Genomic DNA, 15,045 nt, shown 5'->3' with positions numbered 1-15,045 from the left:
GTTCTGCATTCATTATACAGACACCCATTTTCTCCTTTGTTTCTATAGAGCCTTAATTCTACAAGCCATATCTTATGAAGGGGGGATATTTTGATTTTTAATGTTCGCAGTATTTTTTAGTCTGGTGTTAAAGACGGGCCGTGCAAAATTTCATTAAAACCAGGTGAAAAATGTGGTTTTGTATTCCACGGGCTACCACACACAGGTTTTGAGATAGAGATATATATATATATATATAATTACACACAGTGGGTTCAGAAAGTATTCAGGCCCCTTAAAATTTATATATATTATAGAATGTATTATATTATTAAAAAAAAAAAAATATATATATATATATATATTATCAGTTAAAAAGAAAAAAGTGTAAAATAATACATCTCTTCCTATGTTTCCCTTATTATCTCCAGTTATTGCATTACACAAGATTTTTATGATGATACATTGACTCATCTTCTCATTCAGGTCTCTACAGTACTGAATCCTCTCAGTGCAGATCTTCCATATAAAATAATTATTCTGAATTACCCATCAAAGATGGATATGGACAGAGACAAGATGACGGAGAGGATATTACACCTCACCCTAGAGATCCTCTTCCGGCTTACTGGAGAGGTGAGAGATTCTGATGACGTCACATTACATCATTCTTATCTATGGGAATGACAGATGGACAGAACTGGAGAGGTGAGGACTTTGGAAATGTCTGTAGTGAGATTTATTAATGTGTGTCTCCATAACCAGGATTACACAGTAGTGAAGAAGACCCCTAGTGAGCGTTGTCAGGACCCTGTGTCCGATGGATTGGGCACAGAGGTCTTCCCCATCACGGGATTTCCACCTCTCCCCCTGATACATGAGGACATCAATGACCAGAAGATCCTAGAACTCACCTACAAGATGATTGAGCTGCTGACTGGAGAGGTGACACTGTTGAGAATGCTGGGACATTATACAGTAACACTATGAAGGGATCGGGGGATGATGGTATCATTGTATGTGTCAGGTTCCTATAAGGTGTCAAGATGTCGCCATCTATTTCTCCATGGAGGAGTGGGAGTATTTAGAAGGACACAAAAATCTGTACAAGGATGTCATATTGGAAGTTCCCCAGCCCCTCACATCACCAGGTAAATAGACAGGACTAAATACACAAGGCCTAAAATTATCTGTATGTAAAGAATGAATTCAGTCCCTGTATGTATCTCCTCCAGATCTATCCAGTAAGAGGACAACACCAGAGAGATGTCCACGTGCTCTTCTTCCAGAGAAATGGAACTGGAAACAAGAAGATCCCAATGTTCCTCAAGATCATCAGGTAGATGGAGAGAAGGTGTCATGAGCTCTCCCCTATGATGTGTAGACAGCTGTGAAGGTCTTGTGTTCAGTCTTGTTTTATCCACCAGTATTATGTGTTTTATACTTGTGTAATGAGAATGGTGGAGATGGCAGGATTAGAGACAGGTGCTGGTAGTGGGGGACTCAATGATTAGGGGAACAGATAGGGCAATCTGTCACAAAGACAGGGAACGTCGAACGGTGTGATGCCTAACTGGCGCTCGAGTCCGACACATCGCTGATCGGGTCGACTGATTACTGGGAGGGGCTGGTGAGGACCAAGCGGTCATGGTGCACATTGGCACAAATAACAAAGTTAGAGGTAGGTGGAAGGTCCTTAAAGATGATTTCATGGAATTAGGCCACAAGTATAAAGCAAGGACCTCCAAGGTTGTATTTTCTGAAATACTGCCTGTACCACGTGCCACTCCAGAGAGGCAACGGAAGGTTAGGGTGGTTAATAAGTGGCTCAAGAATTGGTGCTGGAAGGAGGGGTTTGGGTTCCTGGAGAACTGGGCCGACTTCTCAGTTGGCTACAGGTTCTACACTATGGACGGGCTGCCCCTCAATGGGGAAGAAAATGGCTAGAAGGTTGGAGGAGTGTTTAAACTAGGTATTGGGTGTGACGGTATTTTATAGGAGGGGAAGACAGTGCAGATAGAGACCTGGGCAGAAATAATGAAATTAGGGGTGGGGTTAGAACAGTTAATAATTTAAGAAAGAATAAAGATACATGAAGTGCATGTACACTAATGCCAGAAGCCTCACCAACAAAATGGAGGAATTTGAATTTTGTTGGAGCATAATTATGACATGGTAGGGATATTGGAGACATGGCTGGATGAGAGCCATGACTGGGCTGTTAATTTACAGGGCTATAGTCTGTTCAGAAATGACCGTACAAATAAGTGAGGGGGAGTGTGTTGTGAATGCTCTCTCTGGCTTCCTTCTGGTGATTACTGAGGATAGTGGAGCTGGTCAGATTGAGAGTTCTCTTTCTTGGCTCCCTCTGGTGGTTGGTGGAGGTGGTGGAGCTGGTCTGATTGGCAGAGGCTTGCCACATGATAATGAGGCGGACGATTGGAGATCTGGGGTTTCTGATTGGGGTTTAAGACAACTGACTCTCTCTATTCCTGCTGATGATTTTCTTCCTGTGCCTCCTGAGGTCTGATGTCTCCTGCTCTTTCCCTGCATGTTCAGCTAAGTGGTTCATTTGCTATTCTGTTTGCATTTGATCTGGTTTTGTTTATCTCTGCTTTGTGCAGAGCAGCTAGCTCCGACTGGGGCTGTGCTGAATCACCGCCCATATGTTACTGCATGAGCCCGTTTGTTTTGTCCCCTTTTATATTGGTCTCTTTTTGCTTTGCTTTCAGAATATACCAGATTGCTGATATAGTGGGGACGAAGTCGTGTGACTTCAGTGTTTTGTGCATCAGGCGTGTTGGACTTTTTGCAGGGTTTTTTGCGTGATTGCAGACAGTGTTTTTCCTTTCCTGTCCTGTCTAGTCAGTGTGGGCCCCATTGTTTGCTCAGTCTATTTTTCTGCCTGTGTTTGTGTTTTCATCTTGTCTCACCAACAATATATGTTTGGGGGCTATCTATTCCTTTGGGGTCTGCTCCGGGGCAGTTTAGATTTCCCCTTTCTTGCTTTAGGCTTAGTTAGCTCTCCGGCTGTGCCGAGGCGTCTAGGATCATCGTAGGTACGCTCCACGGCTACTGCTAGTTGTGTGGACAGGATCAGGGGTCTGCATCCGCTTAGTTACCAACCTCTCTGGTTTTTTGTGGCTTAGCCTGGCCTGCTATCCTCCTCGGTGACCCATTCATAACAGGAGTGTGTGTGTATGTGTGTGTATGTATATATAAATATATATATGTATGTATATGTAAAATCATCCTTAAAACCCATTCTGTGTTATAATATATGTGCATCTAATGAAAATGTAGAGTCCCTGTGGGTGGAGATAAGGGGAGGGGGAAAAAATAATAAATTGCTGATAGGGGTTTGGGGGGACGTGGCCTGGCATCTGATGTGAGCGGACGGCTGCTGGAGCTCCTCCACTGTAATCTACCGATTATCCTGTTATAAATCCTTCCGGAGAGCTGGCGTCGGTCCGTGCTGGTGGAGGAAGGAAACGGAGACTGGTTCTGACGTGCAGCTCTGCTGGGAGCTGCTGCAATGGGTCGGAAAAGGCAGCAGGACGCCAAGCCAGGAGCGGGGAGCCAGGCTCAAGATGGCGCCGGCAGCACTGAGGCGAGTGAGAGGGCAGACGCCGAAAATGCCTCCTATGCAAGGAAGATGGAGGTAGCAGCCAGACTGGAGAAATATGCGTGGGTGGAGGGAGCTGAGAAGGAAATGGCCGAGGTGAGAGGGGAGAAACCTGGAGAGTCTGTGAAAAGAGAAAGGTGAAGACTCAGTAGACGATGTGGTACAGGAGGGGGAGGAAGAACGCCAAGAGCAGGAGAGTGTGGAGCAGGAAGCCATTGAGGAGCCCGTAGTAGGGGAGCCCACACAGCGGGATATTTATGATCTGATCAAATTTTGCAAAACCACATTAACGACTCTCACACACAGAGTGGATGGGGTTAAAAAAGAGGTGACCAAGATGAAGGCTACCATGAACAAAGTTGATACTAGAATAGGGGCAGTGGAGGAAAGAGTGAATGTCCTGGAGGATCAGCTTGCTAAGGTGTAGAAGTGCCTGCAGAAATGTGCTGCCTTGTCTGATAAAAATGATGATTTGGAAAATCGATCTAGGAGGAATAATGTGAGTGTGGTGGGTATCCCTGAAAAGGCTGAAGGGACTGATCCTATGAAGTTTATTGAAGAATGACTCCAAAATAAAATCGTTGCCGCAAATTTGACTAGGTTGTTTGCGGTAGAAAGGGCGCATTGTGTCCCCATGAGTCCCCTCCTGCCAGGATCTCCCCCTCATACTATCCTTGCCAAAATCCTTAACTATAGAGACCGAGACATCATATTGAGGAAGGCAAGAGAGGCCGATGATATGTGTATTAATGGCCAAAAGATCTCTATCTACCCTGACTACTCGGCTGGGGTGAAAATCAGAGGATGAGATATGGAGCAGTAAAGCAGAGACTGAGAGACTTGGCATTGAGCTACTCTACATTATACCCAGCAAAGCTCAGGGTTGTGGCCCTGGGTGCGGTCCATTTTTTTCTAACATCGGAGGAGGCTACTAAATGGCTGGACTCAAATACTAAGAAGCTTAATGCAGAAAAGGAAAGAGGGAAGTGAGAAGAAGATGACGAAAGTTGAAAGTCTACCGTTTTATAGAGTTTGCTGGACCTTGTTTTAATATTTGATACAGATTATGGAGGGACTATTTGTATTTGTATTATTGTAGTTATTTACATGCGGAGGGGTTGTGGGAGTGTCATAGTCAGATAGTGACTTTAGAGGTAACGTTAAGAGGGTAGTTAGAAGCAGGTTTACCCACTCTCCGATGGGAGAGGAGAAATATACTAAATATACCAAAGTTATGGTTTCGGGTTATTGTAGTAATAAATGCTGAGGAGGGAGGGGGGAATTGAGGTTTGTTGCTTTAAAATAAGTTTTAAAAAACACAAGAAGCGGCGTTCTATTTTATGGGGTCAGAAACTTGTACATATGATGGGTCATAGAATTAAAATCCTCAGTTGGAATATCAGAGTACAGTCAGAGGGAACTCGAAGACTGACAATTATGGAACATATTAGGATGAGAGGTCCAAATGTGGTATGCCTTTAGGAGACACATTTATTGAGGGAAAAGGTGGAGGTGTTGCAGAGGAGGTGGATCAGGAAGGCATATCACTCCATGTATTCTTCGTATGCTAGGGGGGTTTCTCTACTTAAAGGAGTATCTACGCCATTTGAGGAAATAGAAAATATATGTAAGTGGGTTAAGAGCTGGCTCAGGGATAGGAAACAAAGGGTGGTTATTAATGGAGCACACTCGGACTGGGTCACGGTTAGCAGTGGGGTACCACAGGGGTCAGTTTTGGGCCCACTTCTTTTTAACATATTTATTACTGACCTTGTAAGGGGCATAGAGAGTAGAATTTCAATATTTGCAGATGACACGAAACTGCAGGGTAATCAATACAGAGGAGGACTATTTTATATTAAAGGAGGATTTATGAAAACTAGAAGCTTGGGCTGATAAATGGCAAATGAGCTTTAATGGGGATAAATGTAAGGTCATGCACTTGGGTAGAACGAACAAGATGTATAATTATGTGCTTAATTGTAAAACACTGGGCAAAACTGTCACTGAAAAAGACCTGGGTGTATGGGTGGATGACAAACTAACATTTAGTGGCCAGAGTCAGGCAGCTGCTGCAAAGGCAAATAAAATAATGGGATGCATTAAAAGAGGCATAGATGCTCATGAGGAGAACAAAATTTTACCTCTATACAAGTCACTAGTGCGACCACACTTAGAATACTGTGTACAGTTCTGGTCTCCGGTGTATAAGAAAGACATAGTTGAACTGGAGCGGGTGCAGAGAAGAGCGACCAAGGTTATTAGAGAACTGGGGGGTCTGCAATACCAAGACAGGTTATTACACTTGGGGTTATTTAGTTTAGAGAAACAAAGCCTAAGGGATGATCTTATTACAATGTATAAATATATGCGGGGACAGTACAAAGACCTTTCTAATGATCTTTTTACTCTTAGACCTGTGACGGGGACAAGGGTGCACCCTCTACGTCTGGAGGAAAGAAGGTTTAAGCATACTCACAGACGCGGATTCTTTACTGTAAGAGCAGTGAGACTATGGAACTCTCTGCCATATGACGTTGTAATGAGTGATTCCCTACTAAAATTTAAGAAGGGACAGGATGCCTTTCTTGTAAAGTATAATATTACATGGTGTATACACTAGTTTCCTTAATATTGCGTTGATCCAGGGAGCTAGTCTGATTGCCATATGTGGAGTTGGGAAGGAATTTTTTTCTCCATTGTGGAGCTAACTGTTTGCCACGTTTTTTTTTTTTGCCTTCCTCTGGATCAACATGTTAGGGCAAGTTAGGATAGTCTATGGGTTGAACTAGATGGACTTAAAGGGGTTGTCCGGGCTTTTCACATAATCTCAGTACATATCTGGGCTGCAGAATTATGACAATAAGTAATTTACTTTCTGTCACTAGTTTGCACGGTTTTCTAGATATTCTGAACAGAACGTCCAAGGGGGGGGGGTGTTATGGCATTGAAATGAGAACTAGTCGTAACCTCCTACTCTACTCCAAACATGCCCTCTATAGCAACAACCCCACCCTCCATAGCTACAGGCCCTCCCCGTCCACATGAAGAAGCCCTCATCACACAGTAACAAATCCTCCCCCTCTAGCAGCCTCACTGCAAAGAGCAGACCACCCAGCTGCTCCTCACCCAGACACAGGCTGAACAGTGATCTATGGAAAGTGAAACTAGTGAGGAGGGAAAATCATCCTGTATTCTGGGACAGGCTGCTCCCATCAGTATTGGTGTCATTAGAGACACACTGCTCACACATACACTGCACCAAATCTGCTGCTGTATGAAGACATCAGTAACACAGAGCTGTCTCATTCACACAGTAGAGGCTTTGTCACACAACAGATTACATCAGTGACTGCCATCCCCTGTGCAGATTAGAAGCTGCAGACCCCCATCACTGGCCATCACACAGTCTGTTCTCACTGCTGCCAGCAGCTTGGGACAGTGAGGGAAGGAATTACTGATAATGAGTTATGTATTGTAATCATGGCGTGGCCCAGAATACAGGACGATTTTCCCTCCTCACTAGTTTCACTTTCCATAGATCACTGTTCAGCGTGTGTCTGGGGGAGAAGCAGCTGGGTGGTCTGCTCTCTGCAGTGAGGCTGCTAGAGGGGGAGGATTTGTTACTGTGTGATGAGGGCTTCTTCATGTGGTCGGGGAGGGCCTGTAGCTATGGAGGGTGGGGTTGTTGTTATAGAGGGCATGTGTGGAGTAGAGTAGGAGGTTACGACTAGTTCTCATTTCAATGCCATAACACCCCCCCTTGGATGTTCTGTTCAGAATATCTAGAAAACCGTGCAAACTAGTGACAGGAAGTAAATTACTTATTGTCATAATTCTGCAGCCCAGGTATGTACTGAGATTATGTGAAAAGCCCGGACAACCCCTTTAAAGTCTTCCTTCAACCTTAATTACTATGTTACTATGTAGAGCTGATCATAGATGTGACTTCTCCATCTGTCTGTGACTTTTACAATATTTGTTTCAGGGTGAAGATCTGACCCATATTAATACTACAGAGACATATGTGAGGGGTGAAGAGTGGTGTAAAGAGGAGATTCCTACATATGACTACCCAGGTGAGTACTAGTGATGAGCAAATTTATTCGGAAAATGATCGCCAAACATAAATTCAAGACGTATTTGGCACGTTCGGATTCGTGATCGGAAACACAAGCAATATTTTATAAAATAGGGAAAAATCGGTAACATTTGGTAAAAAGTGCAGGAAAATATTTGCGTTGCCACTAAAGTATTTTCAGCATTTTTGCAACGGTAATGGTGGTGTATCGTGAGCGTTTGGCACATGTTTAATGAGGGGAGGGGGTTTGCAGAGCTCAGAGGCACGCAGCATACTTGTGAAGTATTTTCTTTTCCCTAACTTTGTGTGCACATTGCGGCTAGAATATCAGGGCGCAGGAAATATCCACAATGTCCTGACACAACAGCTTGTGTCATTGGCTGCTGAAATCACTTGTCCCTCTCCATATACAGTGCCTTGCGAAAGTATTCGGCCCCCTGGAACTTTTCAACCTTTTCCCACATATCATGCTTCAAACATAAAGATACCAAATGTAAATTTTTGGTGAAGAATCAACAACAAGTGGGACACAATTGTGAAGTTGATCGAAATTTATTGGTTAGTTTAATTTTTTTTTGGAAATTCAAAAACTGAAAAGTGGGGCGTGCAATATTTTTCGGCCCCTCTACTTTCAGTGAAGCAAACTCACTCCAGAAGTTCATTGTGGATCTCGGAATGATCCAATGTTGTCCTAAATGACTAATAATGATAAATATAATCTTCCTGTGTGTAATCAAGTCTCCATATAAATGCACCTGCTCTGTGATAGTCTAAGGGTTCTGTTTGAAGCACAGAGAGCATCATTAAGATGAAGGAACACAACAGGCAGGTCCGTGATACTGTTGGGGAGAAGTTTAAAGCCGGATTTGGATACAAAATGATTTCCAAAACTTTAAACATCCCAAGGAGCACTGTGCAAGCAATCATATTGAAATTGAAGGAGTATCATACCACTGCAAATCTACCAAGACCCGGCCGTCCCTCTAAACTTTCATCTCAAACAAGGAGAAGACTGATCAGAGATGCAGCCAAGAGGCCCATGATCACTCTGGATGAACTACAGAGATCTACAGCTGAGGTGGGACAGTCTGTCCATAGGACAACAATCAGTCATACACTGCACAAATCTGGCCTTTATGGAAGAGTGGCAAGAAGAAAGCCATTTCTCAAAGATATCCATAAAAAGTGTTGTTTAAAGCTTGCAACAAGCCACCTGGGAGACACACCAAACATGTGGAAGAAGGTACTCTGGTCAGATGAAACCAAAATCGAACTTTTTGGCAACCATGCCAAACCATATGTTTGGCGTAAAGGCAACACAGCTCATCACCCTGAACACACCATCCCCACTGTCAAACATGGTGGTGGCAGTATCATGGTTTGGGGCTGCTTTTCTTTAGCAGGGACAGGGAAGATGGTTCAAATTGATGGGAAGATGGATGGAGCCAAATACAGGACCATTCTTGAAGAAAACCTGTTGGAGTCTGCAAAAGACCTGAAACTGGGACGGAGGTTTGTCTTCCAATAAGACAATGATCCCAAACATTAAGCCAAATCTACAATGGAATGGTTCACAAATAAGCGTATCCAGGTGTTAGAATGGCCAAGTCAAAGTCCAGACCTGAATCCAGTCGAGAATCTGTGGAAAGAGCTGAAAACTGCTGTTCAGAAACGATCTCCATCAAACCTCACTAAGCTCGAGCTGTTTGGCAAGGAAGAATGGGCAAGAATTTCAGTCTCTCGATGTACAAAACTGATAGAGACATACCCCAAGTGACTTGCAGCTGTAATCGCAGCAAAAGTATTAAGTTAAAGGGGCCGAATAATATTGCGCGCCCCACTTTTCAGTTTTTTAATTTCCACAAAAATTTAAAATAACCAATAAATTTTGTTCAACTTCACAATTGTGTCCCACTTGTTGTTGATTCTTCACCAAAAAATTACATTTGGTATCTTTACGCTTGAAAAGTTTAAGGTTGAAAAGTTCCAAGCGGCCGAATACTTTCGCAAGGCTCTGTAAATAGTGGACATCTTGTTTTAGCGCCATTTTGACACTGTGACAGCTCAGAGAGGCTGCTCCTGATACTGGCACTGTTAGATAGTTTTAACTAGTTAGCTAGGCGGCTTTATCTTACTCAGATAGTTTAGCTAGGTAGTGTCCTGTATGGCTGTGAATTTGATCTTCCAGATAGATAGATAGATAGATAGATAGATAGATAGATAGATAGATAGATAGATAGATAGATAGATAGATAGATAGATAGAGAGAGAGAGAGAGAGAGAGATATATATATATATATATATATATATATTATACTACTGTTCAAAAGTTTGGGGTCACCCAGACAATTTTGTGTTTTCCATGAAAACTTATACTTTTATTAATCAAATGAGTTGCCAAATGAATTTAAAATCTAGTCCAGACATTGACAAGGTTTTTATTTGAAATAATAATTTTCTCCTTCAAACTTTGCTTTCGTCAAAGAATTCTCCCTTTGCAGGAATTACAGCATTGCAGACCTTTGGCATTCTAGCAGTTAATTTGCTGAGGTAATCTGGAGAAATTTCACCCCATGCTTCCAGAAGCCCCTCCCACAAGTTGGTTTGGCTTGATGGGCAATTTTTGCGTACTATACGGTCAAGCTGCTCCCACAACAGCTCAATGGGGTTGAGATCTGGTATTTGCACTGGCCTCTCCATTACAGATAGAATACCATCTGCCTCCTTCTTCCCTAAATAGTTCTTGCATAATTTGGAGGTGTCCTTTGGGTCATTGTCCTGTTGTAGGATGAAATTGGCTCCAATCAAGCGCTGTCCACAGGGTATGGCATGGCGTTGCAAAATGGAGTGATGGCCTTCCATATTCAAAATCCCTTTTATCTTGTACAAATCTCCCACTTTACCATCACCAAAGCAACCCCAGACCATCACATTACCTCCACCATGCTTGACAGATGGTGTCAGGCACTCTTCCAGCAACTTTTCAGTTGTTCTGCATCTCACAAATGTTCTTCTGTGTGATCCAAACACCTCAAACTTGGATTTGTCTGTCCATAACACTTTTCCAATATTCCTCTGTCCAATGTCTGTGTTCTTTTGCCCATATTAATGTTTTCCTTTTATTAGCTAGTCTCAGATATGGCTTTTTCTTGGCAACTCTGCCCTGAAGACCAGCATCCCGGAGTTGCCTCTTCACTGTAGACGTTGACACTCGCGTTTTGCGTGTACTATTTAATGAAGCTGCCGGTTAAGGACCTGTGAGGCGTCGATTTCTCAAACTACTGACTCTAATGTACTTGTCTTGTTGCTCAGTTGTGCAGCGGGGCCTCCCACTTCTCTTTCTACTCTGGTTAGAACCTGTTTGTGCTCTCCTCTGAAGGGAGTAGTATACACCGTTGTGGGAAATCTTCAGTTTCGTAGCAATTTCTCGCATGGAATAGCCTTCATTTCTAAGAACAAGAATAGACTGTCGAGTTTCACATGAAAGTTCCTTTTTCTGGCCATTTTGAGAGTTTAATGGAACCAACAAATGTAATGCTCCAGATTCTCAACTAGCTCAAAGGAAGGTCAGGTTTATAGCTTCTCCAATTAGCCAAACTGTTTTCAGCTGTGCTAACATACTTGCACAAGGGTTTTCAAGGGTATTCTAACCATCTATTACCCTTCTTACAAAGTTAGGAAACAAAGTACCATAAGAACACTGGAGTAATGGTTGTTGGAAATGGGCCTCTATACCCCTATGAAGATATTGCATTACAAACCAGACGTTTGCAGCTAGTATAGGCATTTACCACATTAACAATGTATAGAGTGTATTTCTGAATTATTTAATGTTAGCTTCATTAGAAAAAACTGTGCTTTTCTTTCAAAAATAAGGACATTTCTGAGTGACCCTAAACTTTTGAACGGTAGTGTGTATGTATATGTGTGTGTGTATGTATGTATGTATGTATGTGTGTGTATGTATGTATATATATGTGTATATATATATATATATATATATATATATATATATATATATATATACATACATACATACATACATACATACATACATACATACACATATGTGTATATATATATATTACTGTCTTTTCTGCTGCCATTTCCTATGGTGGCTTACAATTCTCTCATTCCCCGAGACCCACAGACATGGTGGTGGAGTCGGCATACTCCTGTCCCCTTACAATGCACTTTCCAGGTCATTCCCCCAGTTCCATCACTCATATTCCCTTCTTTTGAGGTCCACACCATCAGGCTCTTCTGTCCCCTCTCCCTCACAGTAGCGGTCATATACCGGCCACCAGGCTCACCCACCCACTTCCTTGACCACTTTTCAGCCTGGCTGCCGCACTTCATGTCCTCAGAACTACCAACTCTTATCTTGGGAGACTTCAACATCCCCATTAACAGCCCTACTTCACATCTGCATCCCAGCTTCTGTCACTACCACCTCTCTAGGCCTCTCGCAGCTTTCAACCTCTGAGACACACAAGGACGGTAACACCCTTGATCTAGTCTTTGTTCGGCTCTGTTCAATCTCCCACCTAAATAACTCACCGCTTCCACTCTCTGACCACAACATTCTCTCCTTCACGCTCACAAATCCTCGCCCACCCCAGCTCACTCCTACCTACCACACAGTCAGAAATCTACAAGCCATTAACCCTCACACTTTCAGACACCTTACACTCATCACTGTCCCCAATCTCCTCTTTTTTCTGTCCTGATCTGGCTGTTCATCACTACAACGACACTCTTAGAAGCACCCTTGACCAAGTAGCTCCCCTCACCCTCAGAACCTCCAAGCACAGAGTAAAACAGCCCTGGCTCACATCGCAAACTCAACTTCTCCAGCGATGCTCTAGGAGTGCTGAACGCCTATGGTGAAAAACCCGCACACCAGAAGACTTCATCAACTTCAAATTTATGTTAAGAACCTATAACGCTGCCCTTCACCTCGCCAAACAGACCTACTTCACCACCCTGATCTTCTCACTAGCCAACAACCCCAAGAAACTTTTTGACACCTTTTACTCCCTCTTCAGGCAGAAAGTACAAGCCCCTATCACAGACATTTGTGCTGATGACCTGGCCTCCCACTTTACAGAAAAAATAGATAATATCCATCAGGAAATCTGATCCCAACCACCAAGTGCTGTGACTCCCATCCCTTCCTGCATCTCCCCTGGCTCAGTTTCCACATTTGATCCCATCACAGAAAAAGAAGTCTCCAGACTCCTCTCATCCGGCCACATGCACTACCAACCCAATTCCCTCACATTTCCTCCAGTCTCTCTCCAGTCGTCACAACTCACCTAACTGCATTCTTTAATCTCTCCCTCTCCTCGGGCATTTTCCCATCCTCCTTCAAACACGCCATCGTTACTCCATTACTAAAGAAACCCGCTCTCGACCCATCCTGCACAAACAACTACAGACCAGTCTCCAATCTCCCCTTCATGTCTAAACTTTTGGAGCGCCTAGTTTACTCCCGCCTTACCCATTACCTCTCCACTCACTCCCTTCTAAACCCTTCACTGTCCAGCTTTCGCCCCTACATTCGACTGAAACTGCACTCATCAAAGTGACCAATGACCTTCTGACAGCAAAACGTAACGGTGACCACTCTCTGCTCATTCTTCTCGACCTATCTTCAGCTTTCGACACTGTTGACCACCATCTCCTACTCTCTAGGCTCCAGTCGCTAGGCATTAAGGACACTGCTCTCTCCTGGGTCTCTTCCTATCTTTCTGACCACTCCTCCAGTGTTTTGTTCTCTGGCTCCACGTCATCTTCCCTTCCTCCCGCTGTCGGGGTACCTCAAGGCTCAGTCCTTGGCCCCCTTCTCTTCTATCTGTACATGGCCGCAATTGGACAGACCATCAGCAGATTTGGCTTTCAGTATCATCTTTATGCCGATGACACACAACTATATATGTCATTCCCCGACCTTACCCCCGCTGTACTACAGAACGCCATTGACTGTCTGTCCGCAGTCTCCAACATCATGTCCGCTCTCTACCTGAAACGCAACCTCTCCACAACTGAACTTCTTCTGCTCCCGCCGTCTACTAACCTCCCTAAATCTGACTTTTCCCTCTACGTTGGTGGCACCACCATAACACCGGCAGCAGGCGCGCTGTCTGGGTGTTATGCTTTACACCAATCTCTCCTTCACATCCCATATACAATATCTTGCCCGCCATTGTAAATGCACACCTGTACTTTTATCTCCCCCACCTCATTGTAGATTGTAAGCTCTCACGAGCAGGGTCGTCTTATTTTGCTTTAATTACTGTATTGTTAACGTTGTTACTTATGACTTGTGTTCTGAAAGTGTTAAACTGTAAAGCGCTGCGGAATATGTTGGCGCTATGTAACTAAAGATATTTTATATATATAAAAATATTTTTTTGCCATTACTGAGGTCCACAGACAGACAGCAGGGCACATGTCATACAAGTGTGTTGTGCACTGCTTCTATTGTGACCATGCTTTCTAAAACTTATTTTTTCACTAGCTAAATGTGAAAGCATGCCATATCACACTTTGTCATTTAGTGCTGTGGTGACATTGTTCTGTGATTTGAGCTGTTGTGCATGAAGAAAGATTTTTTTGGGGGGCAGTTGCTAGCGTGATTCACCATGCCAAATCTAACCTTGTTATGTAATGGCGATGAAATTTCAGTGTGCATAACTCATGCACATTAAAAAAAATGTTTTTTTCTGTTGCTAAATGTGATACAGCCCGCTCTATTCCACGTTGTCATTTTGTGGCAGTGATATGAAGCTGTCTGCAGACCTCACGCACATTAAAATATACTGTATATTTTTTTCTGTTGTTAAACGTGATACAGCTAGATATATCCAACCTTGTCATTTGGTGGCGTTGAAATTGTTCTGTGTGCAGAGCTGTTGCACATTAAAATTAAATTACCGTATATACTCATGTATAAGCCGCCCCTCTAATTTTGCCACAAAAAACTGGGAAAACTTATCGACTCGACTATAAGCCGAGGGTGGAAAATGCAACATGCTCCATATTAATATATGCCCCATATAATGCTGCACAAAGGTTAATGGTGGCCCATAACATGCTCCATATTAAGATATACCCCATAAAATAATGCTGCACAAAGGTTATTGGTGGCCCATAACATGCTCCATATTAATATATATGCCCATATAATGCTGCACAAAGGTTATTGGTGGCCCATAATATGCCCCATATACTAATGCTGCTGCTGTGATTTAAAAAAAAAAAAAAAAGACACTCACCTCTCCTTATGGCATGGCTGGCTCACCCTCCCACAGTGCTACTGACCCTCCTGGAGTCTGCATATCCGGCTCTGCTACAT

At 43.3% G+C, this 15,045-nt stretch overlaps 1 protein-coding gene across 1 annotated transcript in view; it reads left to right on the top strand.

Annotated features, from left to right (window-relative positions):
- Positions 1–15,045, top strand: part of LOC141055869 (uncharacterized) — a 112,320-nt gene that overhangs the window by 29,246 nt on the left and 68,029 nt on the right. The window contains 5 exon segments of the mRNA XM_073552586.1: positions 466–615; positions 745–924; positions 1,007–1,130; positions 1,215–1,318; positions 7,593–7,683. Of these exon segments, the coding sequence (XP_073408687.1) occupies positions 466–615; positions 745–924; positions 1,007–1,130; positions 1,215–1,318; positions 7,593–7,683 (649 nt within the window).

Source organism: Dendrobates tinctorius, unplaced genomic scaffold (assembly GCF_039654945.1).
Source record: "Dendrobates tinctorius isolate UK_male_01 unplaced genomic scaffold, ASM3965494v1 ptg000192l, whole genome shotgun sequence".
Classification (NCBI taxonomy): Eukaryota; Metazoa; Chordata; class Amphibia; order Anura; family Dendrobatidae; genus Dendrobates; species Dendrobates tinctorius.
This window is presented reverse-complemented; position numbering and strand designations above follow the sequence as displayed.